General features: G+C 39.6%; 1 protein-coding gene across 7 annotated transcripts in view; it reads right to left on the bottom strand.

The window, feature by feature from the left end:
* Positions 1-27,225, bottom strand: part of scn1laa (sodium channel, voltage-gated, type I-like, alpha) — a 286,959-nt gene that overhangs the window by 116,950 nt on the left and 142,784 nt on the right. For 5 of the 7 annotated variants that reach the window (XM_039757524.1, XM_039757520.1, XM_039757522.1 and 2 more), the window contains exons 7-12: positions 24,513-24,761; positions 19,381-19,444; positions 10,852-10,993; positions 8,528-8,734; positions 4,883-5,167; positions 1,639-2,016 (exon numbers count right to left, since the gene is read on the bottom strand). In XM_039757524.1, coding sequence (XP_039613458.1) covers positions 1,639-2,016; positions 4,883-5,167; positions 8,528-8,734; positions 10,852-10,993; positions 19,381-19,444; positions 24,513-24,761 — 1,325 coding nt within the window. The remainder of the gene's footprint in view (positions 1-1,638; positions 2,017-4,882; positions 5,168-8,527; positions 8,735-10,851; positions 10,994-19,380; positions 19,445-24,512; positions 24,762-27,225) is intronic. The other 2 variants (XM_039757526.1, XM_039757525.1) reach the window with 1 other exon arrangement.

The following is a 27,225-nucleotide window of genomic DNA, read 5'->3' as shown; positions in this document are numbered from 1 at the left end:
TACCTAATTATTTCTCCCTGCTCCAGTGGCATAGAGCCTCTCATTCATCAACCTGCCATACACAAAATTCTTCAAAGACACCGTGTGCCCGCAGTCCCTACCTCAAACTAACAATGACAACAAAACCAGCTCCATTTCCTGTCCATCACCTCACAGAAAATACAAAATGTGTTTGCTCCAATAAAGGCACTAACATTCTTAACTGTCCTCTGCAAATAATCTTAGAAAGAATTGGAAGGAGGTTATAGAGGTGTGAAGTTTATAACTGAGACTGCATGTGAACCCCACTATTCATCATACTTGCTGGATAGATTTAGTACGTAGTGCTTTTTATCTGGAATGAACTTTGCTTATATCATTCCACTTTCCTGTATCCTGGACTGTTTTTGTTTTTTTTGTGCATATAGGAAAGAAAAATAATAAGTCAACATGCAGTATCGTGAGACGGTGAGACCTTGGCCAAAAAGGAGTGGAGCATAGCCTGAAGCACCGCTCCGGTCTCTTATCATCTGCCAGTTGATTTCTTTATACCTGAGAAGACAGGTCATGTTTCCATCCACTCAAGCTATCCAATGAATAATTTGATTACAACTCTCATCACCTCCAATTTTAACAGGGTGCTGGAGACCCAACAAGGTCATATGGCTCCAATTAAACAGAGTTTTGGGTTAAATGTGACCAGTTACATCAATGGCCATCCTCCATTCAGTCTTATTCTGGTAAAAGGCTTAGGTCAATCAAGGCCAGAATTCATAATAGTATGCATCTGTGGGTTGTGGGAGTTTTGAACTTAAAATTTGGAACAGAAGAGTCTTCTAAACTACATTTAAGTGTGCTTGCGTTGTGTTGTTTGTTTTTGGGCTATTGGTCAATATTGATTACGGTATTCCTGAAGTTTTTATAGCAATGAAGTGGTGCTGGGCGATATGACGATATATATCGTGGGGACGATAGAAAAGTGTCTATCGTTCTATTTCTCTTCTATCGTTTCTATCGTTTCTAACCTAATTTTATCAATTACTAAAGAAAATATTGCATTAAATAGGCTATGACAAATGAATGATAATGTCTTGTCGCTATGCAATGCATACTCTACCCTTTATATAAGTGATAATCAAGAATAAAAATGAACTTTTTCGCAAAGAAACTCCATCTTGTGGTTTTGTGACAGTTCAGTTAAATGTCACTTCAAAATAAAGTTGCAAAAAAAAGTATGCAATGATATTTTTGTCAAACTTTTCAGAGAATAACTGGAAACGTACTTTATTGTGGGTGGTATATTGTGATATATATCGTTATTGTGATATAAAATAATCCGTATCGTGATATATGATTTTTCCATATCGCCCAGCACTACAATGAAGTATTTACATTAGGTTTTTCTGCTAGCCCATTTATAAAGCAGATGTATCCATGCACAATTTTACAACTTTTTTGTTGGCATTACTATAAAAACCAAGGTGATTAGTATAGTAACTAGTTTGTATATTTAGTGCTGATGATGTTAAATTTAACTTTTCAAAAAATATGTCAAAATTATTTTGGCATAATAAAATCCATTCGAGAGCACAAAGCACATACCACGCTTTATCATAAAGTTAGAGCGAAGCCTAAGCTAACTATTTAAACTTTTCTTACGTTGTCATCAGTAGCTGGCTTATCTATTATCACCTCTGGCAGAAGTCGTCCAACAGGTGAAGTCGGCCCAGATGGTCCACCAACTAGAGACACCACTCCATTGCAGTCAACGCTGGAATGCATCTTTCCATTCACAGGAAGCACTTGCATCAATCTGGACAACCGACTGTTCTGGCTGATGCTACTGTTGCGTCGCTCCTGTCTTTGCGGGACAAAAAGTGAACCTCTTCGGCTGTCATTGTCTTCAAAGGTGCTGATCTCATCATCTGCAAAGTCGTTCTCAGACCCGACATCCTTTGATCGTCCCCTGGTGCTAAACAGACTTGCTCTGCTGTTCCGCCTGGGTGAAAACAATGATCCCCGGATGCTTAGCAGCGACTGTAACAGAATTTAAAACATGAACACAAATGTTATATAATTTGAATTATTTACATTGAGAAGTAAGTTTACATTAAGTATGTCATGTGTTTACAAAATTTTATTAAATGGGAAAGCGATCTTATTACATTCTGACACAAGGGCTTACAATGCTGATCAGTAGAACAAGTCCGATTTCTGTATAGCTTGGGACTCTCAAGTCGATCACAAGTTCTAAAAATGTAATTATGTTATTCATCATGTTTTGCAATGAAACCCTTTGTATATAGATTCAAACATGTACACAAATCAAAGGCAAATGGAACTCCAGATGGAACTATAGACCGTCCAGTGTCTCCATCACTAGCATCTATCTGAAGAGAATATTTCATGGGAGTTCGGACCACAGGACCTATTATTTGTAGAGATGCTGGTCATTTCAATTAGGATGGTGATGCACAGCCCTCTAGGAGGCGCTCCTTTACATTAATTAAGTTAACAGTGGTGTCTATGATGCATAGCTCTTTGTTACAGCAGAGGAGACTACAGACTGCTCAGTGTCTCCATCACTAGCATCTATCTGAAGAGGATATTTCATGGGAGTTCAGACCACAGGACCTTTCATTTCTAGATATGTTGGCCATTTCAATTAGGATTACATCAAAGGGTCCTTGAAGGGCCCTCCTGGAAGCACTCTGTTACAGTATTTAAGTGTTAACAGTGGAGTCTGTGATACTTGGCTCCTGTTAGAGAAGATGGAAGTACAGACTGCCCTGTGTCTATACTACTAGCATCTTTCTGAAGAAGAATTACAAAGGGAGTTTAGACCACAGAACTTCTCATTTGCAGAGATGCTGGTCATTTCAATTAGGATGGTGATGCACAGCCCTCTAGGAGGCGCTCCGTTACATTAATTAAGTTAACAGTGGTGTCTATGATGCATAGCTCTTTGTTACAGCAGAGGAAACTACAGACTGCTCAGTGTCTCCATCACTAGCATCTATCTGAAGATGATATAACAAGGGAGTTCTGACCACAAGAATTATTGTTTTCCTAAAGATGCTGGTCATTTCGATTAGGATCGTGTTGCACAGTCCTCTAGGAGGCGCTCTGTTACAGTAATTAATTGTTAACAGTGGTGTCTATGATGCATTGTTAGAGCAGAGGAGACTACAGACTGCTCAGTGTCTCCATCATTACTATGTATCTGACGATGATATACTATGGGAGTTCAGACCGCAGAACTTTGTAGAGATGCTGGTCAATTCAACTAGGATTGTGCCCCCCCACCCACCCAGGAGGCTCTGCTATAGTGGCCGCAATTACCTGCCATTACAGGGATTACAAATCAATGAAGATGGCAGTAGTGAAACTCACATCATTCACATCATTTTACAAAAGAGTAGAATTTATCTTATCAAATGAGGTAATGAACTAACAGAAACTGAGATGATGGTCTCATAGCATGTTGCCACTGAGTGTTTTACGATGCTCTCATTATTCAATTTTCAAGATATAGTTTATTAAATCATTAACTGTACCCAGCATCTTAGTTCTCTTTGACTGTACTTACAAAACTCTCAAAGCAACAATTGGGCCCTTCATAAAAGGCTCTGTAATCCAACAATACTGAGTTCCCCTTGGTACATCTTCCATTTTTATCCCTTTTTGTAGTTTTAAGAGTAAACAGTAATAATAAATGCTCTCAAGTCAAGTGTATTTACTGCACGGCGTTGTTACTGGTATTAAATAACTTGCACAAAGCCAGCGTCTTCGTTCTGTCCAACTATACATACAGCACTCTCAAAGCAAAGTCTGCACATCTACAGTATGGCCCTCATCTTCGAATGATGCGGAAACAGGAAAAAAAAACAAAAAACAAAAAACCCTCAGTGTCTAAAACCTTTACAAAGGACTCTCCAGAGGCTCTCTCAGAAAAGATGTGGTGAGGGCAGTGCATTAGCAAGCCTCACTAAGCGGGCCTGCCGATCCCAGAGGTGCACCTGGCTTGCAGGAGCCGAGGTAAATGACATAATGTTGTGAGCTCTGTCGGCAGCACTTGAGGGAAAAGGACTTGAGCAGTGAGCTGCTAGTACTAACTGTGGGAATTTAGATTGAAATATCTGAGATCCTCCTAAAGCCGAGAGTGACAAGACAGATAAAAAGATACCTCAAAATAAAAGGTGTTACAAACAAAGCAAAACAGAGAAGTCGGTTGGCAACACAAGTCTTACACTTCAGTTTTAAATGATAGCTGGGCAACGAATACATTGGATAATACATATAGCGTGTAAAATATGTGAGCTATATGGAGTAGCATATTTATGCAAAGACAATGCATTTTCATTTGCATTTCATTTTCCTTTAAGTGTTACGTTACATGGAATCCATATTTGCATTATCTCAGTCAGAGCAGAAATGCACTAGCTTAACGATACTGAGCAGTTAGCCGCCGCCACCACCCCAACAACTAACTGGGTTAAGTGCCTGCTGTGAATTACCGGACCGCCTAAATGCGGCATTTTCTCTTGAAAGATTTGAGACTGATGCAAAGAGATGTCATGACAAAACAAGAGCGTTACTGGAATATTCCAAATGGGAGGCAATAGTTGACAAAGGCCTTCAAACGTATCCATGTAGGCCAGCAAAATGTCAGCATGTATTAATAGATCACAGTATTGAATCTGTTGGTCCTGAAAAGGCGGCCCCTCTGGATAATACCGAGAAGGGCCTTATGATACAAAACAAACTACTGGCCAGCATGAAGCTTAACTTCACTTTGAAACAGGAAGAGACATTCAAATCAAGATAATTGCCGATTAGCCAAGGTTTAAAACACAGAAGGGCTCATTCATATGGACAGATGCTGTAAATTACACTCTATTACCTGATGAGGCGAGGAATATCGCTTCTCATATGTCAACCTATTTCCATCAATGGAGAATCCAAAGCCTCTTCTTTTGATGCTGTCTTCGGATTCTGATTTCCGAAACTTTTCATAGTCACCTTTCTCTTCCTCCTCTTCCTTCTGCTTCCTCTTCTTCCTTCTGTTTCGCCGCTCTTTGGCACTCTTAGAACTTAACTTGGATGCTTCAGATGAGCTCTCCGTCAGATGGTCGCCCCCACTGTAATCCTCACTCTCTGCTGCAGCAGCCGCAGCTGCAGCTGCGGCCTGTAAATGAAAAATCACAAAATTCCATCCCATTAGGAGACTAAACCAATTAGCTGATCCATGGATTCTCATTTCAAGGCACTTGCATTAAGATGTATGGGTCACCGCGACATGCTTAATTACACTTTTAAATAACCAAATGCAGTGGAGTTTTCTTCTTTTTTTTTTTTGGTAATTTATCCTCTCATCATTTGTATTCCAGAAAACCCAAGAATTTTTTCTCAGTGCAAAATGTGAATAATAAATGAATCATGCCTAACAGAAAAGATTGTATAATGGACCTTTTAAATTTTTCATACTGATCTTCCAAAGCTCTCTGCTATTTTCCGATTTCATTCTCTTGTTGCCCTGCTTTATCTGGTCCAGGGCAGCAGGAAGTTGAAGCCAGGCTATCATAGGAATATAAGAATGCATACACTTGGCCAATTTTGGGTCAACAGCTAGTTTAACAGCATGTCATTGAATAAACACCGATTAGTATGGCAGATAATATCCTCGTTTTGGTGTTGGTTTTAATGTGAGAAGTTGGTCCTGGACTATCTGAGTTCTCTTGTGGGGAAAATCTCCTGGACCCACTGCTTTTTGCCTATCAGACAAAGACTGGAGTGGAGAATGCAATTATGTGTCTGCTCCACAAGGCTTCTTATTCTCACCTGGACAAAGCAGGCAGAATTGTGAGGATTATGTTTTGTTCACTGCGGTGGGTTGGCACCCTGCCCGGGATTGGTTCCTGCCTTGTGCCCTGTGTTGGCTGGGATTGGCTCCAGCAGACCCCTGTGACCCTGTGTTCGGATTCAGCGGGTTGGAAAATGAATGGATGGATGTTTTGTTCAATTTCTCCAGTGCCTTCGATAACATCCAGCCATCCGTGTTAAGGAGTAAACTCAGAGATATGCAGGTGGAAGAGCCTTTGGTGTGCTGGATTAATGGACTATCTGTTGGGGAGGCCACACTTTGTGAGGCTCAAGGACTGTGTTTCTGATATGGATGTGAGCAACTCTTGAGCACCTCAAGGAACAGGCCTGTCTGCATTTCTATTCACTCTGTACACAACAGACTATAAAGATAACACCAGGTCATGTTCCCTGCAGAAATATTCAAATGATTCTGCACTTTTGAAGTGTATTGATAACGGGGATGAGACGGAGAAGAGGAGTCAGGTGGAGAACTTTGTTTCTTGGTGGCAAATAGAATAGTAAATATCAGCAAAAACAAGTAACTGCTTATTGACTTTCACCACACCCAAGAGCCTCAACGTCCGGTCACTGTTCAAGGAGTGGATTTAGAGGTGGTCCACTCCTACAACTACTTGGGGGTTCACATTAATAACAAGTTTGGCTGGTTGTGTAACGCAGAGGAACTATATAAGAAAGGGCAGAGAATGCTCTTTTGTCTTAGGAGACTGTGTTCCTTTAATGTGGGTAGTGACATCCTTCACATCTTCTAAAACTCTGTGATGGCCAGTGAGTGTCTTGTGCTTTGGCTGGTAACATCACTTCAAAAGAGGCCCACCCAGTCAATATGCTAATTAAAACTACAGGCTCAGTTATAGGATGCACTCTGGACCCCATGGAGGTAGTAGAGGAGAAGAGAATAAAAGCACATCTGAGTGACATTATGATCAATGCTGAACATCCTCTCTCTGACACACTTAATGCGGAGGACCATCAGCCAATGAATCAATCAGCCAAGATGTGTTAGGAAAAGCTATGGGGCTCATTTTATTTATTTATTTATTTATTGAGCTTCTGAAAAAGCCAAATTTCCCCCTGGGGACAAGTAAAGTTCTATCAATGTATCTGTGACATAGTGCCAATCCTTTCCATCGATCCATCAATCTTTTTTGTTCAGGCACCACAGTAGTGCACACTGATAAGCACTGCCACTTCATTAAAACAGCAGGCTCAGCTATGGGTACAGGAGATAATTAAAACAAAACTGAGTGCCATTATGAACAATGCTGCACATCATCTGTTTGAAACACTAACACTGAGGACTTTCAGCCAATAAATTATTTAGCAGAATTGTGTCAAGAAACACGGCTGGGGCTCCTTTAAACCAACGGAAATATGCCTCACTGGGACTGGGACTGCCAAGTCAGAAGTTATTTCATTTTAATTTTCTCCTATTTAGTCATTCTGGTGTGTGTTCAGACCACAGTGTGCATCTATCTATCTATTATATAGTGCCTTTCCTATCTTTCTATTATATAGTGCCTTTCCTATCTATCTATTATATAGTGCCTTTCCTATCTATCTATCTATTATATAGCGCCTTTCCTATCTATCTTTCTATCTATTCCAGCAGTGATGGAGGTGAGGTAGAAACCAGCCACAGAGGAGACAACAGTCTATCATTGAGCACACACAACTGCAGACTCTCATACAATTTTAAAATGACCAATTAACCTACCCACGACATGCAGAAACCTCCAAATGGCTACACACATAGTGACTGAGCCAAGAAGTAGAAGTGCTAAGCACCCCATATACTGCAATTAACATTATTATTATTTTTTCTTAATATATTTTGCAAAAATCTCAAAAAGAATCAATAAAATGTTGGACAATCCACTGCATCATGTAGCTAAGGCAGATACTTTGATTTCTTTTCATAAAGGCTGGATAAGTGTCATGATTCTCTGTATGTTTGTTAAAATTTTCTTTTAAGCATGCATATTTATACAGGGTGAGTCAAAATTATGTTAACAATAATGGTACTGCTATGTATATACTTATATATAATTTTTGTGGACAATTTATGTGCCACATGTGATACATGTGTTGAACATGATGGCGAACAGGTTGAGACATTCCTGTAAATCATCTTGCACATATGAAGTATGTTTTGTGAATAAATTGTTTCCGCCATTCAAATGTTAACATAATTTTGACTCACCCTTTATGTATGTGTATGTATATATATATATATATATATATATATACACACACACACACACAAATGAGTTTCATAGACTAAATGGCCTCCTTTTGTTTGTCACTTAATTTATTATTAACTTCATAAGTTAATCATTTGAACAACTGATTGATCTTATATATTGTTTAATTAGATAGTAATTATTGATTGGTCTAATTTATTAACTGAATGAATGATTGATTTACCGTTTATTAATAATAATTATTATTATAGATTTTTTGTTAAATAGTAATTAGTTAATACTTTACACCTGACGATGTTACAAAGTTTCAATGTTTATTCTGCATTTTGCCAATCATTTACGACTCTTTGCATTATACTAACAAACTGTGGTTAAATAAAGCAGACTCCTCCTAATCCGAGCTCAAAATTGCCCTCAGCCATCTGTACTGAAGTGGCCTCCATAGTCACATGCTTGTCTACCTGTGCATCTTCTTGTTGCCGTTTTAGTTGCTCCAACATTGCTTGGAACTCCGCTTCCTTTTGCTCAGCTTCTTCAAGTGTTGCTTGATTTTGCTCTTCATAGGCCATGGCGACAACAGCCAGAATCAAGTTGACAAGGTAGAAGGACCCCAAGAATATTACCAGCACAAAAAAGATCATGTATGTCTTCCCAGCTGCTCGTAATGTCTAAAAAAATAAATAATTAAATACATTTGATCCATTGCTCAAAATACTTTGCTGTTTAAAACGATGTTATTTTTGCCAGATATTCCTTAATGCATTTCGAAAAGGACTATATTTGAAATCTGCAAGTGAAAACCCTTTCTTGCTGTACAGGCACAGAATTTACAAAATACTTTCCTTCATTTTCTAAATCAGTATTAACCATTAAACTAAATGTACTTTATCTTAGCAGGCAACTTGCTTTTGTGCTATTCGCTTCACAACTAAGAGAAAAATCGTAAGTGTATTTAACTTACATTCTAAGAAGTTTGCCATTTTTGGAAGTTACCTCAGATAGCAAACAATATTTCAAACTGTGGAACCTAAGAGTGTCATATCATCTGTGCTTCACTTTAAAATATGTATGTAAACAACTGCAACATATACTCACCGGCCACTTTATTAGGTACTCCTGTTCAACTGATTGTTAATGCAAATATCTAATGAGCTAATCACACGGCAGCAACTCAATGCATTTAGTCATACAGACATTGTCAAGACAACCTGCTGAAGTTCACACTGAGCATCAGAATGGGTTAGAAAGTTGATTTAAGTGACTTTGAATGTGGCATGGTTGTTGGTGCCAGACAGGCAAGACTGAGTATCTCAGAAACTGCTGATCTACTGAGATTTTTACGCACAACCATCTCTAGTGTTTACAGAGAATGATCTGAAAAAGGTAAAATATCCAGTGAGTGGCAGTTCTCAGGGCAAAAATGCCTTGTTGATGCCAAAGTCCAGAGGAGAATGGGCAGACTGGTTCAAGCTGATAGAAAGGCAGCAGTAACTCAAATAAGCACTTGTTACAAAACCAAGGTATGCAGAAGAGCATCTCTGAATGCACAACATGCCGAACCGTGAAGCAGATGAGCTACAGCAGCAGGAGACCACGTCTGGTGCCACTCCTGTCAGCTAAGAACAGGCAACTGAGGCTACAATTTGCACAGGCTCGCCAAAATTGGACAATAGAAGACTGGAAAAACGTTGCCTGGTCTGATGAGTCTCGATTTCTGCTCTGACATTTGGATGGTACGGTCAGAATTTGGTATCAACAACATAAAAGCATGGATCCATCCTGTCTTGTATCAATGGTTCAGGCTGGTGGTGGTGGTGGTGGTGTAATGGTGTTGGGGATACTTTCTTGGCACTCTTTGGACCCCTTAGTATCAATTGAGCATTGTTTAAATGCCACAGCCAACCTGTGTATTGTTGCTAACCATGTCCATTCTCTTATGACTGTCATTGTATCCATCTCTTGATGGCTACTTCGAGCAGAATAACACACCATTTCACAAAGCTTACATCATCTCAAACTGGTTTCTTGAACATGACATTGAGTTCACTTTACTGAAATGGCCTCCTCAGTCACCAGATCTCAATCCAGTGGAGCACCTTTGGGATGTGGCGAAATGGGAGATTCACATCATGGAGGTGCAGCCGACAAATCTACAGCAACTGCGTGATGCTGCCATATCAATACGAACCAAAGTCCATGGGGAATGTTACCAACACCTTGTTGAATCGTTGATATGAAGAATTACGGCAGTTCTGAAGGCAAAAGGGGATCCAACCTGGTACTAGCAAAGTGTACCCAATAAAGTGGCCAGTGAGTGTATCCTGTATGATGTCTTGGAGAAAGATATCAGGCAAACATGAAATAATACTATTGAAGTCTAAAGCACCCTACCACTAGATAAAACATTTAAAGCAATGACACTGTAAGTTTCTCCAGATAACGGTGTTATCTAAATAAATAATCTTATGGAAGTCATTATTAGGTTCTGCCTAAATTAAACCAGTTGTTTTATCCTAATATTTGATCATGCTTTTAAGAAAGGGGACTTTCTTTTTATTAGCTTAAGAATTTTTGTTTAATAAATGATGTAACAATCCTGTGGTTTAAAAGAAAAGCATAAGAAAATCCTAATGTCAGTAATTTGGTATCAGCAAAACACTTAATGGCTGGCTCGGTAATACTTGAGTGCATTTTCGGTAAAAAGTATCAGCAGAAAAAATTCAAACATGGAGCACCTCAACCGGTTCAAAAATCAATGAATGACATTTTAAACCAAAGCTCTTACCAGCTGATAGAGGTTCTCCCAGTAGTCTTGAGTCATCAGTCGAAACAAGGACAAGAAAGCCCAACTAAATGAGTCAAAACTTGTATATCCATAGTTTGGATTTCTGCCACCCTTTATACATTTAAAGCCCTCAGGACATTGCCTATGAAAAGAAAGAGACCGACTGTAATAAAATCTGACATAGTGAGGTTCAGTATTTGAGAATAAGGGAAAAAAATGAGTCTAACAGATGGGTGCCTAAAGACTACATGGAGGATAAGCTGAGAAGATTGATTTCACTGGAGACTTCAGGTTCTGCTCACAATTAAACACGTGCGAGCTTCAAAGACTAAGGAGATGTACTGGAAACTGCAAGGTTAGAGGATGAAATTGTACCCCAAGTGCACACTGCTAACCCCTAAATGTTAGCAATTCCTACCTACACTTATTCTGCTGTTTATATAATGTTCTCTGGCTTGATGTTTAGCAATAAAAAGCAATCTCCGTAGATTAGTGAGTTATACCTGAATGGACGTGTTGTGGGACATGTTGTCATCATGTCAGGAAGAAATACTTGCTGCAAGTATCAGAATCAGAAAAACTTTATTAATCCCGAAGGAAATTACTTATGTTACAACTTAATAACAGATAAGGGCCACGTTACAGTAAGAGCAAGTATAAAGTAATCATGTAAATATAAATAAGTATAATAAATCTAAGTATCAAACTAAAGTACAGAGTGTCGCTTCTTAAGTTAATATTGCGCATTTTTGAGAACAAATAAGGTTATTCTCATGTGAAGAGCAGACAATTTATTGCACATTTCAAGTACTTGAAAAAAGTACCTGGATATCCAATAAAGAAAAAGGGTAATAACTTAAAGTGTGGGTGAGTGACCGGAAAAGGAGTTCTAGAGTCTGATGGCTGTGGGGAGGAAGGATTCCCTGTGACGTTCAGTGGCGCACTTGATGCTAGTCAGTGTACTGCTGAAAACGCTCCTCCGTCCAACCACAACACTATGAAGTAAGTGGGTGATTTGCATTTTCAATAATAGACCGAAGCCTAGACAACATTCTCTGATCTGCCACAGTTTCCAAGCTGTCCAGTTTCTCTCCGACCACAGAGGCAGCCATCTCAATTAGTTTGTTTGGTCTCTTGATGTCTCCCCCAGCATGCCACAGCGAAGAAAGTATTTTACTATATTGAAGACTTACAGTATCTCACAAAATTGAGTAGACCCCTCACATTTTTGTAAATATTTTATTATATCTTTTCATGGGACAACACTGAAGATATGACACTTTGATACAATGTAAAGTAGTCAGTGTACAGCTTGTATAACAGTGTACATTTGCTGTCCCCTCACAATAACTCAACACACAGCCATTAACGTCTAAACCGCTAGCAACAAAAGTGAGTACACCCCTCAGTGAAAAATGTCCAAATTGTACCCTGTCGTCCCAGAAGGAAGTCTCTTCTAAAGATGATGCACACCAAAGATAAGCAGACTAAGGACTTGGATTACTGTCAATCATGGAGAATCCACTGCATCCACTGAACAGGTTCATCTCCAGACAGAGGAGCAGCTTCAGCGACAGACTGCTGTCACCGTCCTGCTCCACTGACAGACTGAGGAGATCGTTCCTCCACCACACTATGAGACCCTTCAGTTCCACCCCGGGGGATGAACGTTAACATTACACCAAGTTATTGTCTGTTTTACCTGCATTGTTATCACTCTTTAATTTAATATTGTTCTTTATCAGTATGCTGCTGCTGGAGTATGTGAATTACCCCTTGGAATTAATAAAGTATCTATCTATCTATCTATCTGTCTACTGGAACCATGTCCTGTGGTCTGATGAGACCAAAATAAACTTATTTGGTTCAGATGGTGTCAAGCACGTGTGGCAGCAACCAGGTGAGGAGTACAAAGACAAGTGCGTCTTGCCTACAGTCAAGCATGGTGGTAGGAGTGTCATGGTTTGGGGCTGCATGAGTGTTGCCAGCACTGAGGTACAGTTCATTGAGGGAACCATGAATGCCAACATGTACTGTGACATACTGAAGCAGAGCATGATCCCCTCCTTTCGGAAACTGGGCCGCAGAGCATCTATTCCAACATGATAACGACCCCAAACACACCTGAGGGTAAAGGTGCTGGACTGGCCAAGCATGTCTCCAGACCTAAACCCTATTGAGCATCTATGGGGCATCCTCAAACTGAAGGGGCTGCGTAACTTCCAAGAATGTTGGAGGGATACACAGTACAGTATAGGTAAGTGCGATTATTTTAGATTTAGACTTCAAATCTGAACTTTTTAACTGTAGCTGTATGATGCCTGACATATGCATAACTATACTTTGAGCACTGTCTTTCCTACAGTACCTGTGTAAAATATAATTAGACTTGTCACATGTATTTGAAATAAACTGTATAAATGAAGTATTTAGCATGTCCATCCACCCACTAATTTTGTTAACCTGCTGTAGTCCACTACAGATTCATGGGAGATGGAGCCTATCTAAGGCAGCATCATAAATGAGAAATCAAAACTAAATGGGACACCAGTCCTCTGCAAAGCCTATTCACTCACATGAAGAGATGCTGATTAATCAAGCATGTTGTCTTTGGGATGTCGGAGGAAACTAAACTACCCCAAAAACAAGCAAATTTGGCTGACTCTTTGAGAATGTGGTAACTCCACACAGAGAGTGACGAGGGCACTGGTTAAACCGATCCCACTTGACACATAAGATGGCAGAGCTGATCTCTAATGAACTACGCCACCCATAAATACAGAAGATATTACTCATCCATCTATCCTTCCATGACTCTGGTTTATCTGGTTTTCAGTTTAGGGTTGATGAGAGATCGAGACCTACCCTGGTAAAGGAAGCAAGGCTGTGTGCTACCCTGGATGAGACACCAGTTCATCATTGGCCCTTGCTTTGCTGTTATTACTGGTATTTATATTTAATGTTAATTTTGATCTTTCATCTTTGCATAATTTACATATAATAGCAATCCCAATTTAAGCAGGCAAAGCGGAGCAGATGATTACGCATAATACATTAAATTTACCAAGAATCTATGTTTTTTATAATGTTTGGAAAATATTGTATGTCTCAGTGCCCTTTAGCTGCATGGAAACAGGTTGTAACAGTGTTCGTTATCAGCAACAGTGTGGAAAAAAATATTACTTCTGCATGCATGAGTGTGTATACAGTGGCACAAAAACATGAAGACAGTGATTCTGCACGGATGAGTGTAAATTAAGAATTATTTTATCAGGCAACAGTAACTCAAATTACCACTCGCTAACAACCGAGGTATGCAGAAGAGCATCTCTGAATGCACAACACGTCGAACCTTGAAGCAGATGGGCTATAGCGGCAGGAGACCACACCGAGTGCCACTCCTGTCAGCTAACAACAGGCAACTGAGGCTACAGTTTGCACGGCTCACCAAAATCAGACAATAGAAGATTAGAAAAATGTTGCCTGGTCTGACAAGTCTCAATTATTACTATTTTATAAGGGAAATACTGCCAAATGTAAATTCCCTCTGTCACTTTACACTGTAACATTAGCCAGATTCATCTATATATGAGCAATACACAAAGTGGACATGAGAATTAACCTAAATCTACTGTCACACCCACTCATTCAGGTCAAGTTTGCAGCGGGTCAGAGCCCATCCAGTCTACAAAAAGATAACATAAGGGAACCTACAAGCCATTTACATATGAAAATATGACAGAACGTAATACTGAGTTGTATGACTTGGAGACGGACAACCACCTTCTGGATTTCCTTCATTTAACAAATCACTTTAAGAAAGAAAATGGAAGATATTCACACCTTTGTTTTTTTTTTTTCTACTTCTTATTATGATATACAATCTTCTCTTTCTTTTGGCTGCTCCCTTTAGATGTTCATCTGTTTACATATCTTTCTGTCCTCTTCATCTTATTCTGTTACATCCATCACCTGCATGTCCTCTCCCACCATATCCATAAACCTTCTCTTATGTCTTCCTCTTTTCATCTTACCTGGCAGCTCTATCCTTAGCAACCTTCTCCCAACATACCCAGCATCTCTTCTCTGCACATGTCCAAACCAACGAAATCTCGCCTCTCTGACTTTGTCTCCCAACCGTCCAACCTGAGCTGACCCTCTAATGTCCTCATTTCTAATCCTATCCATCTTCATCACACTCAATGCAAATCTTAGCATCTGTAACTCTGCCACCTCCAGCTCTGTCTCCTGGTTTATGGTCTGTGCCACCGTCTCCAACCCACATAACATAGCTGGTCTCACTACCGTCCTGTAGACCTACCTTTTCACTCTTGCTGATACATTTATAATTATTTTTTTAACTCTAAGCATAAAAACATCCTTTGATTTCCTTTGAATTTTACATTATCATCCTGGGTATTCTGTAATTTATGCTTATGACATTACCAGGGTCCATTTAGAAATCAGAAGCGTCACAGTCTCTAACTAACCTGCATTGTTCTTTTTATCATTTTACATATCTGACTTGCACACTTGTTGCCCTGTCAAATCAGAATGAATTTCATTTCGGGACCAAAACCAAAGATACAAACCGATCTTTTGCCAAGCCAGAAACGTCAAACAATAATCAGAACCGTAAAACTGTAGAGTAAGTTTGAAAACGTTAAGTCTTTTAGCTTAACACAAAGCAACTTTACCAAAAATGGTGCGTGACCTATTTAAAGGGTCACACCAATGATGTCATGCATGCATGCTTCTGGGGACTTCTAGGAGGTTACCTTGGCAGCAACCAACACAAAGTCACAAAACACCGTTGCCCGTCAACATTCAAAATTGTAGTATGGTAGGACAATAAAAAATTACAACTTAGTTAGGAACCAAAACAGGATGAAATAAATGCCTCAACCAAATTAGACATAAAGATGTCTTATACACTCCGCAGGAAAGTGTATCAAAAATCATTAAAGAAGATCATAAAAAAATACTAAGTCAAGAGTTTAGACTAGACCATACAGTGTGTGTGTGTGTATATATATATATTACATAAATATACATACACACACACACACATACATACATACATACATACATACATACATATATATATATATATATATATATATATATATATATATGCCTCTCTCATGTATATTATGGCTGGAGATCCTGCCCAGCCGAAGAGCCTGGAAGGACCAGGGACATCATGTATAAACGGTGCGTACGCACAGAAATGTTGCGTAAGAACTTTTCCACGTTCAAATCGCAATGTATAAAACCTACACTTGGCGTTAAGCCACGCACTTTTCCACGGTACCTCATGCCTTGTCGTACACAAGTTCTCCGCTCGGTTTTGCAGACTGGTGGCACCCAGCGTCAAAGCAGTGCTACTGTTCCTTTGTGGTTACTCCTTATTTTCCTGACGCGGCTTTATAAATACACTGAAACTAACCACATATTGTTTATTAGTGTAATGCATCTGATTGTAATTAACTTGTAACAATATAATGGTCCAGGGAATAGTCATAGTATTCCAAATACCATAACTGCTTTAGCGTTGTTACTCTCACTTCTCCTCCTTCTTCTTCTTCTTCGTCTTCTTCTTTCAGCTCCTCCCGTTAGGAGTTGCCACAGCGGATCATCTTTTTCCATATTACTTTCACTGCACCACTCACAGTATTTATATCATTGCATCTGAGTGTGAATCACAGCAGCAGCTGATCGGAAAGAGAATTATCGGTATACAGCTTCAAGGACACGCTGTCTCAGCCACTGCAAAACGTTTTAAAGCCTTTCCTGTACAGACCTTGCGGTTCAGAAACAGTTTCATCCCAAGAACTGTAAATGCACTCAATCAATTGCTCCTTGTAGAACGGTTTGTACTTATAAGTACAATCACCCCACTGTAAACTTGCACTACAGTTATAATATCTCACAACCTGGGCCACTTTATAAAGCGCGTATTTACATATGATGACAATATCATTTTTAAGGTGAAATGCAGCAAAATATGTTTATTAAATTATACAGATAAAACTTTAACTTCATTTAAATAATCTATATTCTTCACTGGGAGTGTCGTTAAGGATAGAATAATTAAACATGTACTACGAAGATATTTCAATGTTCTTTAAACGTTTTGAAGAATCTGCGCTAAGCTTACAGATGGCTTAACGTCTATTACAGAGCTGATTGTATGGCGATCGGTTACTTGAGGAAAGAAAAGCAAGGACTGCAGTGGCGGCTATGCCAATATATATTGAATATAAAACAGAAAGAGAAAATAACAACACAGCTAAAAACGCAGCGACAAATTTTGGCAAAAGTTAAATGCTTGTGTCATGAGCATGAGGCGGCTATGCAGTGTCTGCAACGGACGTGGCCATCCACTGTGCATAAGCTACCTTACTGACATTGGCGGGCGAAGGAGCCACCGATTCTTCCTCTGCCCAGTGCCACCACAAGCCTAGAGCTGCCCCTGAGTACTGCTGCAATAAATTATTTCATCGAAGTGAAACACATGTTTAATAACGTGATTTAACTCCTATCATCATGAAAATGACATCACGTATACATCTCAGTGTTTTAGTTATTCAGAGAGCTGTAATATCACGAATGTAATGGACTCTGTGTCCAGTTGGAGGAAGAGAGCCGGTTTAAGAAGCAAGTAGTGATTCACACACATAGAGCACATAGAAGATCAAATACAAAACAAAGCATTTAACGTGCTACTTTAATTACGATGTGATTTGAGAAACTGGTTAATTAAATGATTTTAAGATGAAGTTTATGATGTTCTACTTTAATGACAAAATAAACTATGTGATTAAAGTGGAAATGTCGAGATTGAAGTTGACATTTCGTGCTTTTTCCCCACCGTGTGCCTTTTTTCTCTGTACCCTAATAAGCTTTCATATGACACTCAGACAGTGGGCTACAACTCGGCTTTTCACGGCGACTTTGATATGTGACTTCTTTTTTATTTCCGGCACTGTGCGATTTTGTGAACGTGAGCTTTCAAGTTTCTCCAACACGCTATGTCACTCGATCAACTTCATTTTGTTGATTATACCACGGTTTATTTGAACAAATAGTATGTTTTTCCTTTGCCTCCACTTGGTATTCGCTGAAATTCTTATATTTTCCCCCGTGCTTTTCCCATTGTATTTTCACAGAAGGCTAAGCTTAAGGGCGATTTATATTGATTTGCATATTCAAAGAGGCGTAATTCTGGGAGGAGTTGGGGCATTACATAAAGCGCGTGCACGAGCGTTACTTTTCACGCTCATCGGGATTTATGTAGCAGAAGAACGTGGAAGTTGGAGTACGCACAGATTCCTACATCTGGATTTTTCTGTGCGTAAGCACATTTCGGCTTTTGTGCTTACGCCATGTTATAGTGCGAGTTCTACGCACGGCGTTATACATGAGGCCCCAGGAGAGTGCCAATACCTCCTCTGGGCCTCAAAAGTGCAGCTGCCCTGGTCTGTATTGGGGCCACGGGATCAGAGCTTAGTAGCTCATCCCTGTTAGAGCCCGTGGCCACCACCACGGGGTGCCCAGAGGATTATGGAGCCCTGGACTGCAGCACTTCCGCCACAACCGGAAGTGTTGTCACATCCGGGGCAATATAAAAGGAGCCACCTCACTCCATTAGACAAGCTGGAGTTGGGAGGAAGAAGACAGAGCTTGTGAGGAGAGGAGTAGAGGCGGCAGAAGTACTGGGAGAGTAAAGGAAAGAAGGGACTGAGTTTGGCTGGAAGGACATTGTGAGGTGCTGTACAAGGCAAAAGAAAAACGTGTCTGTCTGTGTAAAGGCGCTGTCTTATCACAATATATATATATATATATATATATATATATATATATATATATACACACACACACACACACACCTCTTCCTAATCTAATAATAATAATAATGATGAGAAAAATTTCAAAATTTTATTTTACGAACTTAAATAGAAGAATCCACTAGAATAGTATAAATGTCCTGTTTTGTTTAGTTTGTTAAATAGTGTATGTTCTGTAATTTTTAAGGATGGTCGATGTTATGAATTAAGGTAGCTGTACTCACTACTCATGGCGCTACAGAAGACGAATGTGTTGCACAACGATTGATACACACAAGTAAAAATTTCAGTATACTCTGTACACATGACAATGCTTCCTTATAAATCTATTAAATTGTGTCCTAAAAAATGACTAAATTGTTATTTCTATTGTACCATACCATAAACAATACAGTATAAGTTTTGTTAACATGCCTTTTTAAAATATTGACAATTTTTAACTGAACACTGGTTGTCAAATTGTTATTTCTGACAAAGTTTTTAATATAGACATTGTAAAGTATACTACTTTCAAACTGTGCTGCATATGTAACAGTAAATCTTTGTGGCAGGGATGAGTACATGCAATGCACAGGCCATTTTCTTACTGAATTCTTTTGACATAGCACATTAAACACGCCAAGTTACAATTCTGCCAGAACAGATCAGTGCAATAGAAACGTTCAACACAGCTACTCACCCGGCATCACTGCCATTGCCACAGAGCAAAGCGTCCTTCTGTCCAGGAATGAAGTAGTAATTTCCTAGACAAAAGAAGGAAGATGTGAAATATCTATTTGACATTTTTAAATAACTCTTGCAAGTATTCAAACAATTCTACAATGGACATTCATATAAGGAAAATAGATATAAGGAACCATATCTAAAGGCAACAAAACCAGACCTACCTAACAATATAAACAAACTAAAATGAATGAATGAATGATTCAGTCAATAATTATTGTGCCAATTTAAAAAACAACAGCATACACTTTTTGTCAGAATAAAAATAGAGCACAAGTAGAAGCAGGAATGCAGGTCTTGATAAGATTTGGCACCAAGAATATTCAGGAATACAATGTGAAGCAAGATCAATTGAAACTTTAGAAGCTCCATGTTAGAGTCTATTTCTGAGATAACACAGGAAGAAGATCTCTAAGAATCTTGGTCACACTTCAGAGTTCCCCAACTAAATACACAGCCATCATAAGATCTGGGACTTCACAAAAAACAAGATATGCCTTAGACAAGTGGATATGACAACAGTCTTGCATACAGGCACCCCGAAGTGGCTGCTAAACCACTGAAGTGTTGGCATTGATGGCTTGTGGAAGAGCAGATTTTCTAGATGATTCTAGATGATATGGTAGCCAAGTTAACCAATGTGTAGTTTAACCAAGTCTCATGATGTGTTACAGATGTCACCATGCATGTATATAAGACCCTGCACAAAATGTGAAAATCTAGAGCAAATCAAGCCACACTCATTACGCTAAAGGAACACTGTTGTCAATGTCACTTTTGTAGTGAGTGCCGTCACCCGTGTACACAGGTGGACCTTCTCACAGGCCCAGCTGAGGTATCTAATAACCTGCCAAGATGTTGCTACTAACTTTGTCATCTTCTTTCTCCACAGTGCAGAGAAGCAGACTGCAGTGAGAAATTTCAATTGGAAACCACCATACATTGGTGGTGTGCTGGACTGGTAACATCATTTCAGGGGAGGCCCACCAAATCAAAAAACTAATTAAAAGGCCCCCCACACACCAGACCCCCTAGAGGTCATATCAAAGGAGAGAATGAAGACAAAACTGAATGCCATTATGAACAATGCTGCACATCCCCTCTCTGACACACCAACACTGAAGACTTTCAGCCAATGAATTATTCACCAGAAATGTGTCTGGAAACGCTACAGGGGCTCAGCAATATGTCTGTATAGTGCCTCACTGGAAGTGGGACTGCCAGGTCAGAGGTTTTCTTTCTTTTTAATTTTATTTTCTTCTTAATATTTCTGGTGTGCATTCAGACTATACTGTGTGTGTGTGTGTGTGTGTGTATGTGTATATTAAGTGCTCAAGGTGCCGTTGTCTAGCCTGTAGAGGTCTGTGCATCCCTCCATGGATACGTTGCACAGAGGTAAATTGTGTGTGTATTGCTTCAGGAGCTAACAATGAGGAGTAAACAGTGCGAAGTAAGTCAGCAAAGTGTTCATAAATGGAATTTCGGAAAGAGTGTCGGATGTTGTCTTAATGGGGGATATGCAAGATAAATACCCAAGCACCAGGTATACTTAAGAGTATATGTTGTACCGAATACATAATACATAGCTTCACTACAATGGCTTCCACTGCTTTTTCAGATTATTCTAAGGATCATGAAGCCCCTGATAAAAACTCCCCATTTTCCATTTCAGAGTACCAAGTGTCTCAAGTCTATCCTGACAGCACTAGGTGCAGGACAGGAAGCAGTCTGGGGGAGACACCAGTCCATTGCTGACCAGACAAATATCAGACACACATTTGTTCATTCTTGGTCAGTCTTCATTTGTCAATCAGCCTGATGTTCATCTCTTCATTAGAAAGTGTACCAGCTTTTTATTACTTCATTTTAATCTTAATTTAACTTAATCCTGATACTCTATATGTTCAATTTCCTCAAAACAACTATTCATGGTGGCTCTAAAATCGGTACTGACCCCTACTCTCTTTTCTGTTTCTTTTTCCGGTTTCTTTGTGGTGGTGGCCTGCGCCACCTCCACCTACTCAAAGCTTCATGATGCTCCAACAATGATGGACGGATTAAAAGGCAGAAGTCTATGTGACCATCATCATCATCAAGCCCTTCCGTGAAAATCCTAAATCCCAAGAGGACTGTTTCATTTATGTTAGGTAGAATGCCCAGAGGGGACTGGGCGGTCTCATGGTCTGGAATCCCTACAGATTTTATTTTTTCTCCAGCCGTTTGGAGTTTTTTTGTTTTTTCTGTCCCCCCTGGCCATTGAACCTTACTCTTATTCGATGTTAGTTAATGTTGATTTATTTTGTTTTATAATTGTGTCTTTCATTTTTCTATTCTTTAATATGTAAAGCACTTTGAGCTACTGTTTGTATGAAAATGTGCTATATAAATAAATGTTGTTGTTGTTGTTGTTATAAAAGACCTATACGAGGTGTGGCAGAAAAGTAATGAGACTGGCAACACTGCAAGCGATCTGGCAATGCTGCGCTGTTGTCCTTGATAGAGCACGTGTATCAGTACCCTCCCATAGCTCAGTGCGAGTTTCAACTCCTTCCGTTAACTACGTGATTTTTGTGACTGCTATTAGCGAAGTCGTGTTTTTGGTTGTGCGTCATGCAAAATGGAACAGCGGAATTTGGAGCAACGTTGTGCCATTAAACGGCAAGTGTGACGTTTGAAAAGTTAAAACAGGCCTATGGGGAACATTCTTTATCCCGAGCTCAAGTTTTTCGCTGGCACAAATCATTTTTGGAAGGCAGAAAAAACATTGAAGATGAACACCGTTCAGGGAGGACTTCAACTTCAAAAACCAATGAAAACATCGAACGTGTGAACACTCTTGTGAGATCAGACCGTCGTTTAACATTAAGAATGTTGAGTGAACAATTAAATTTGAACAGATTTACCGTTCATCAAATTTTGACTGAATATTTGCACATGCGAAAGGTCTGTGCCAAAATGGTGTCGAAAAACTGCCCTCTCCATAACAGAATTTTTGACCACAAAAGGCATTCCTGTGGTTCCCCATCCCCTTATTCACCTGACCTCAGTCCGTGTGACTTTTTCCTAAACTGAAAAATGTCCTCAAAGGACGTCATTTCGGGACTTTAGAAAACATCCAAAACAGTGTAACGGACATGCTGAAGACCATACTGGTTGAAGACTTCCAGCGCTGCTACCAACAGTGGGAACAACGTCTCCATCGGTGTGTAGCTGCCTAAGGGAACTACTTTGAAGGGGATAACATTGATGTTTGAAAAAAATAAAAACTTTGGTAAATAAAAAATCAGTCTCATTACTTTTCTGCCACACCTCGTAAACCAATGCGATAGAAACCAGAATGATAATTGCTCATTCCTTATGCCTATTTAAAGAGTCCCACCTCGTCTCAATTTCATTTAGACACTGACATTTGTACCCTTCATTAACGATGGTTTAGTTGACCAAAATCCTGTTATCAGATTATAGTTGTATATTAGGGCTCCTTGTGTGCCCCCAGTGAAGAGTGCCCTACACAAATAAGCTGAATTGAATTAAACGGAAATCCTCAGATACAGTAAATCTCTTGATGGTTTTGGTATTCTGTTCAAGTGACTTTACCAGACAGTCAGATTATCCATTGGTTGTGGTTTTTCATTCGATTGCATTTTTTATTACACTCCTTTATACCTCGGCTAGTTGTGCTACCTGGGTTAAAATGTAAGTAACCAACATAGACCTCAAGTTTAACTTGTGCAGTGCACTCTCTATTGAAACGTATTTTGTAATGCATGTAATAATAAAATCCATCCATCCATTATCCAATCCGCTATATCCTAACTACAGGGTCACTACAAAAAGTGATGCCCTGTCAGTTGGAATGAAAAATGCAATGCACATGTCTCTCTTAAACAACATTTGCTATGGGATTCCAAAAAGCAGTGCTAATGTTTGTGATGTGCCATCTGTTGGAATGTCAGATACTATTCAAAGCAACTAGATGGACACAAAGACACTTGTCCTTTTATTAAGATGGATTATGTGAATACTATAAATCTTGTCACTTTCTATCCTGTTTAATCCAGACCAGGGTCGCAGTGGGGGAAGCCGGTCCCAGGTAGCACTGGGCATAAGTCAGGAACAAACCCTGGACAGGGTGCCAGCCCATCGCAGGATAAACAGATAATCCGCACACCAAATACACACTAGGGCTAATTTAGTGTGGCCAATTCACCTCCCTGCATGTCTTTGGACAGTGGGAGGAAACTGGAGGACCTGGAGAAAAACCCATCCTTCACACAGGACAGATCTACCACATGACAATCTACCTTAGGATCCCAGATTAGGACCCGAGTGCAGCCATGCAACTGGTGACACCTCAGCAGCACACTAGCTCAGAAGGAACGGAACTGTGAGGTTTTTTTAATGGTGGACGGAGTGCCAAGTCTGCCATCAACCCCCAGGTTTTTCCTTGCAGGTTGGAGGGCCTACATGCAGGGCTGGATACAGATTAACGTCATACCCAAGATGGAGCACTTGCAGGTTAAGGGCCTTGCTCAAGGGCCCAACTGAGTGGAATCACCAGTGCAGATCCATAGCCTTGGAGCCACCACTCTGCCCACACCTTCACACAGGGACAAAATGCAAATTCCGTGCAGGAAGGACCTGGAACGCCAACCCCGGTCTTCTTACTGCTGGGCAACTGCGCTAGCACTGTGCCATCAATACTATAAATGGTGAATTTAAACGTGGATTAGCATTTACAAACAGATTAAAAATGAAAGAGTTCTAAACCGTAACTCTGTTGAGTATTTTTTTTTTCTTATCTCTCTCTAATTCTTGCTCTCAAAAAATGTAGTCTTTGTAAATAACCTACTATCTTTATAAAATAAGACAACATTTATTAATACTACCATGCCATATCATAAGCAGTAACAGCCTAGCACATATGCTAAGCTTATTATGCCCCTTTAAGCCATTTATGCCATTCTGCATCATGTTATCCCATAATAGCTGTCTGTACTTTAGCCTGGCCATATGAGTCAGGATGCCTGATGTGTAAAATCTGCCCCTTGTTAACCTTCAGTATGACTAAGATAAAACAATACTTACTTTCATCGTTGATGTAATCTGTCCAATTAAATTGAGCTGTTTCTACATCCAATGTGTCGGTGAAGGGGGAAGCTGTGCTGACTTGTGTAGAATTAGGAAGTGGCCATCGTATACATTTATGTCTTAAATTGCCCATAAATAGTTGCAGCCCTATTAGTGCAAAGACACTTAGACAAAACACAGTCAAAATCATTACATCCGAGAGCTTCTTTACAGACTGGATCAGGGCTCCCACAATGGTCTTCAGGCCTGAAAGAAACATTACATTTATCCATGTTGTTGAACTGCTGAAATATAAAATTAAAGAGCATAAAAAAGTAACTACATGTTCATTTGAAACATAAGTGATATTTAATTACCATGCATTACTTGAGTAATGTGACTTAGCAGATGTTTAATAAAGTGTCAAAGCTCAGAATTGAAATAAAATGTGTGCACCTCAAAAAAAGAGATTGATGAGCACCAAAGAGAAAAAAAAACGGCATAGTCTTTTTAATTGTGAATGATGATACAAAGCTGTCTGCTTATTCAAAAGTGGATTTGGGTTTCAATTTGTCAAATTAATAATTTTTTCCAATTAACTAACACATTTTGTAAAATCTCACAATTAATGCACTAATTTAACAAAGTGAGTAATCTTTTTCTGAGACAAATCTCCAAATAAGGGCGCTACAGTAGTAATTATGATAATAACATTAAATCATTAAATAAAAAATCGGAATTCTGTTGAGAAAAAATATCTGTAAAGATTTTATTAAAGGCAATGCCCCACCAGAGCAGAATGAATGTCGTCTTTCAAACCAACGTTTGTCCGCTACATTCTCTAGTTCCGCATCTAGAAACCATTCTTGTGTTCATGTAATGATACGCAACACGGCTGTTTGTCGGCCAGTCACAGGGCACATTCACACGTGCAGGGGCCAGTTTAGAGTTTCCAGTTAGCCTAATCTGCACAGTTCTGGAGAATCCCAGGCAGACATGGGGAGACAGTGCAGCCTCCATGTTGACAACAACTGGCGTGCGTTAAAAATCCAAAACACTTCCTTCATAACCTGGGGCTGGTTTTAATTAAACAGTTTCAGAAAATTTCCTTACCATTTTCCTAAGAAAGGAGAGGATGGAGTATCCACCCAGAAAATGGAAAAAGTGTCCAGCTGTGGTATTTAGTACACCACTGTCTACAGTCCTCTTTCATTATTTAGTTTGACCATGTCATGTGGAGGTTTCCGTTCTTTTTGAAAACGATCTGCTCCCATTTTCTGTCATAAAATGAAGTGCCAACATCAACTGATTATTAAACTTTGCTTTCCATCTCATTAACTGTGTATAACTTTGCTAGATGATTTGATCAGGATGATTCTCCTTGAGGTTTCTGTTTTGCCCTTGCTTGTGAATCAGTTTGCTTGATCGAACATGCTGATTATTATTGTCCAACTTGATTCTTCTCTTCATTTTAGGTGAGACTTTATTCTCTCAATTCCATGTATGTACTGTATATCCCGGGAGTAACTGAATGTGTGAGGCTCAACTCAATGTCAAGAGGTCTTGCTAAAGTTTGAACAATACAAGTGTTTCAGTGAACCGGCCTCTTGCTTGATGACATGGGTAATGGCTGAACAGTTAGAATGTTAAGTCAATTCTATGCACAGTATTATGATATCCTAGCAAAGCCAGGAAGTCTTAGGCATTAAATTATCAGAGGCTAACTTTAGTGACTTATTAAAATCAATCAATAGCACTTTGGACACTTTCTGGGCTTAACAACTGCTTGAATACAATATGGAAGCCTCTCTCATCTCATCATCTCATTTATTTACTGGTGAGGGTCATGGTGTCAGCACTGACATCCCTCATTCCAACTACAGATTACCCAGGCATTCCCAAACCAGCCAAGAAATATAATCCCTCTAGCATGTTCTGGGTCTGCCACAGGGTCTCCGGCCAGTGGGCTGTGCTCGGAGCAGCGCCAGAGTGCGTCGCTCGTGGGACATCCTTACCACATGCCTAAGCCACCTCAGCTGGCTTCTCCTGGTCTGGATGTGCAGCAGTTTGATCTACTCTGAGCTTCTCCTGATTCACAGATATTCTCATCCACTCATAGAGCCTCATTTCTCATTCTTTTGGTCATTACCCAAACTTCATGACCATAGGTGAGGACAGGGATGCAGAGGATAACCGCAGAACCATTTTTAAAGAAATAGTAACCTTGCTGTAATTCGACATTTTAATTCACCCAGTGATCTCCTCTCTTGTTTCTCTTTAGCTCTGTGAAAGCTACTAAGATACTACGATATTCATTTTTCAGAAACCTCGCACTACATGAAGCATTCTTATAAAGAAAAAAAAAAGTCAATATGAAGAACAGGGAATTGTTGAAAGAATGGGTCTGAGGTTTACATCTTTCATGGATCAATTCACTGGGATCAGGGAACTTTGTCCACACCACAAGAGGGTCGCATGACCTCCAGCCTTCACTGAATCCTTCAGACATCCTCCATACCCAAACAAGCTCAATAGATTAGAAGAACAGATAAGATGACTATTGGCTTTAAAAGACCAAGATCCTTTTCTGCAGGGTATACGTTTCTCCCTCCTTGACAAACAATATTATCTTCAGGCTGCTGCTTTCTCTTGTTTCAGTGTTGTTAAAATCCAATGAACTGCCTATGACTGCTCAAACCTCTAATGGCTGTGTTGGGTTTCCTGGACAGAT

The sequence above is a fragment of the Polypterus senegalus genome, chromosome 6 (genome assembly GCF_016835505.1).
Source record: "Polypterus senegalus isolate Bchr_013 chromosome 6, ASM1683550v1, whole genome shotgun sequence".
In the NCBI taxonomy this organism is placed as follows: Eukaryota; Metazoa; Chordata; class Cladistia; order Polypteriformes; family Polypteridae; genus Polypterus; species Polypterus senegalus.
The sequence above is the reverse complement of the archived record's forward strand: the minus strand, read 5'-3'. Positions and strand labels throughout refer to the sequence as shown.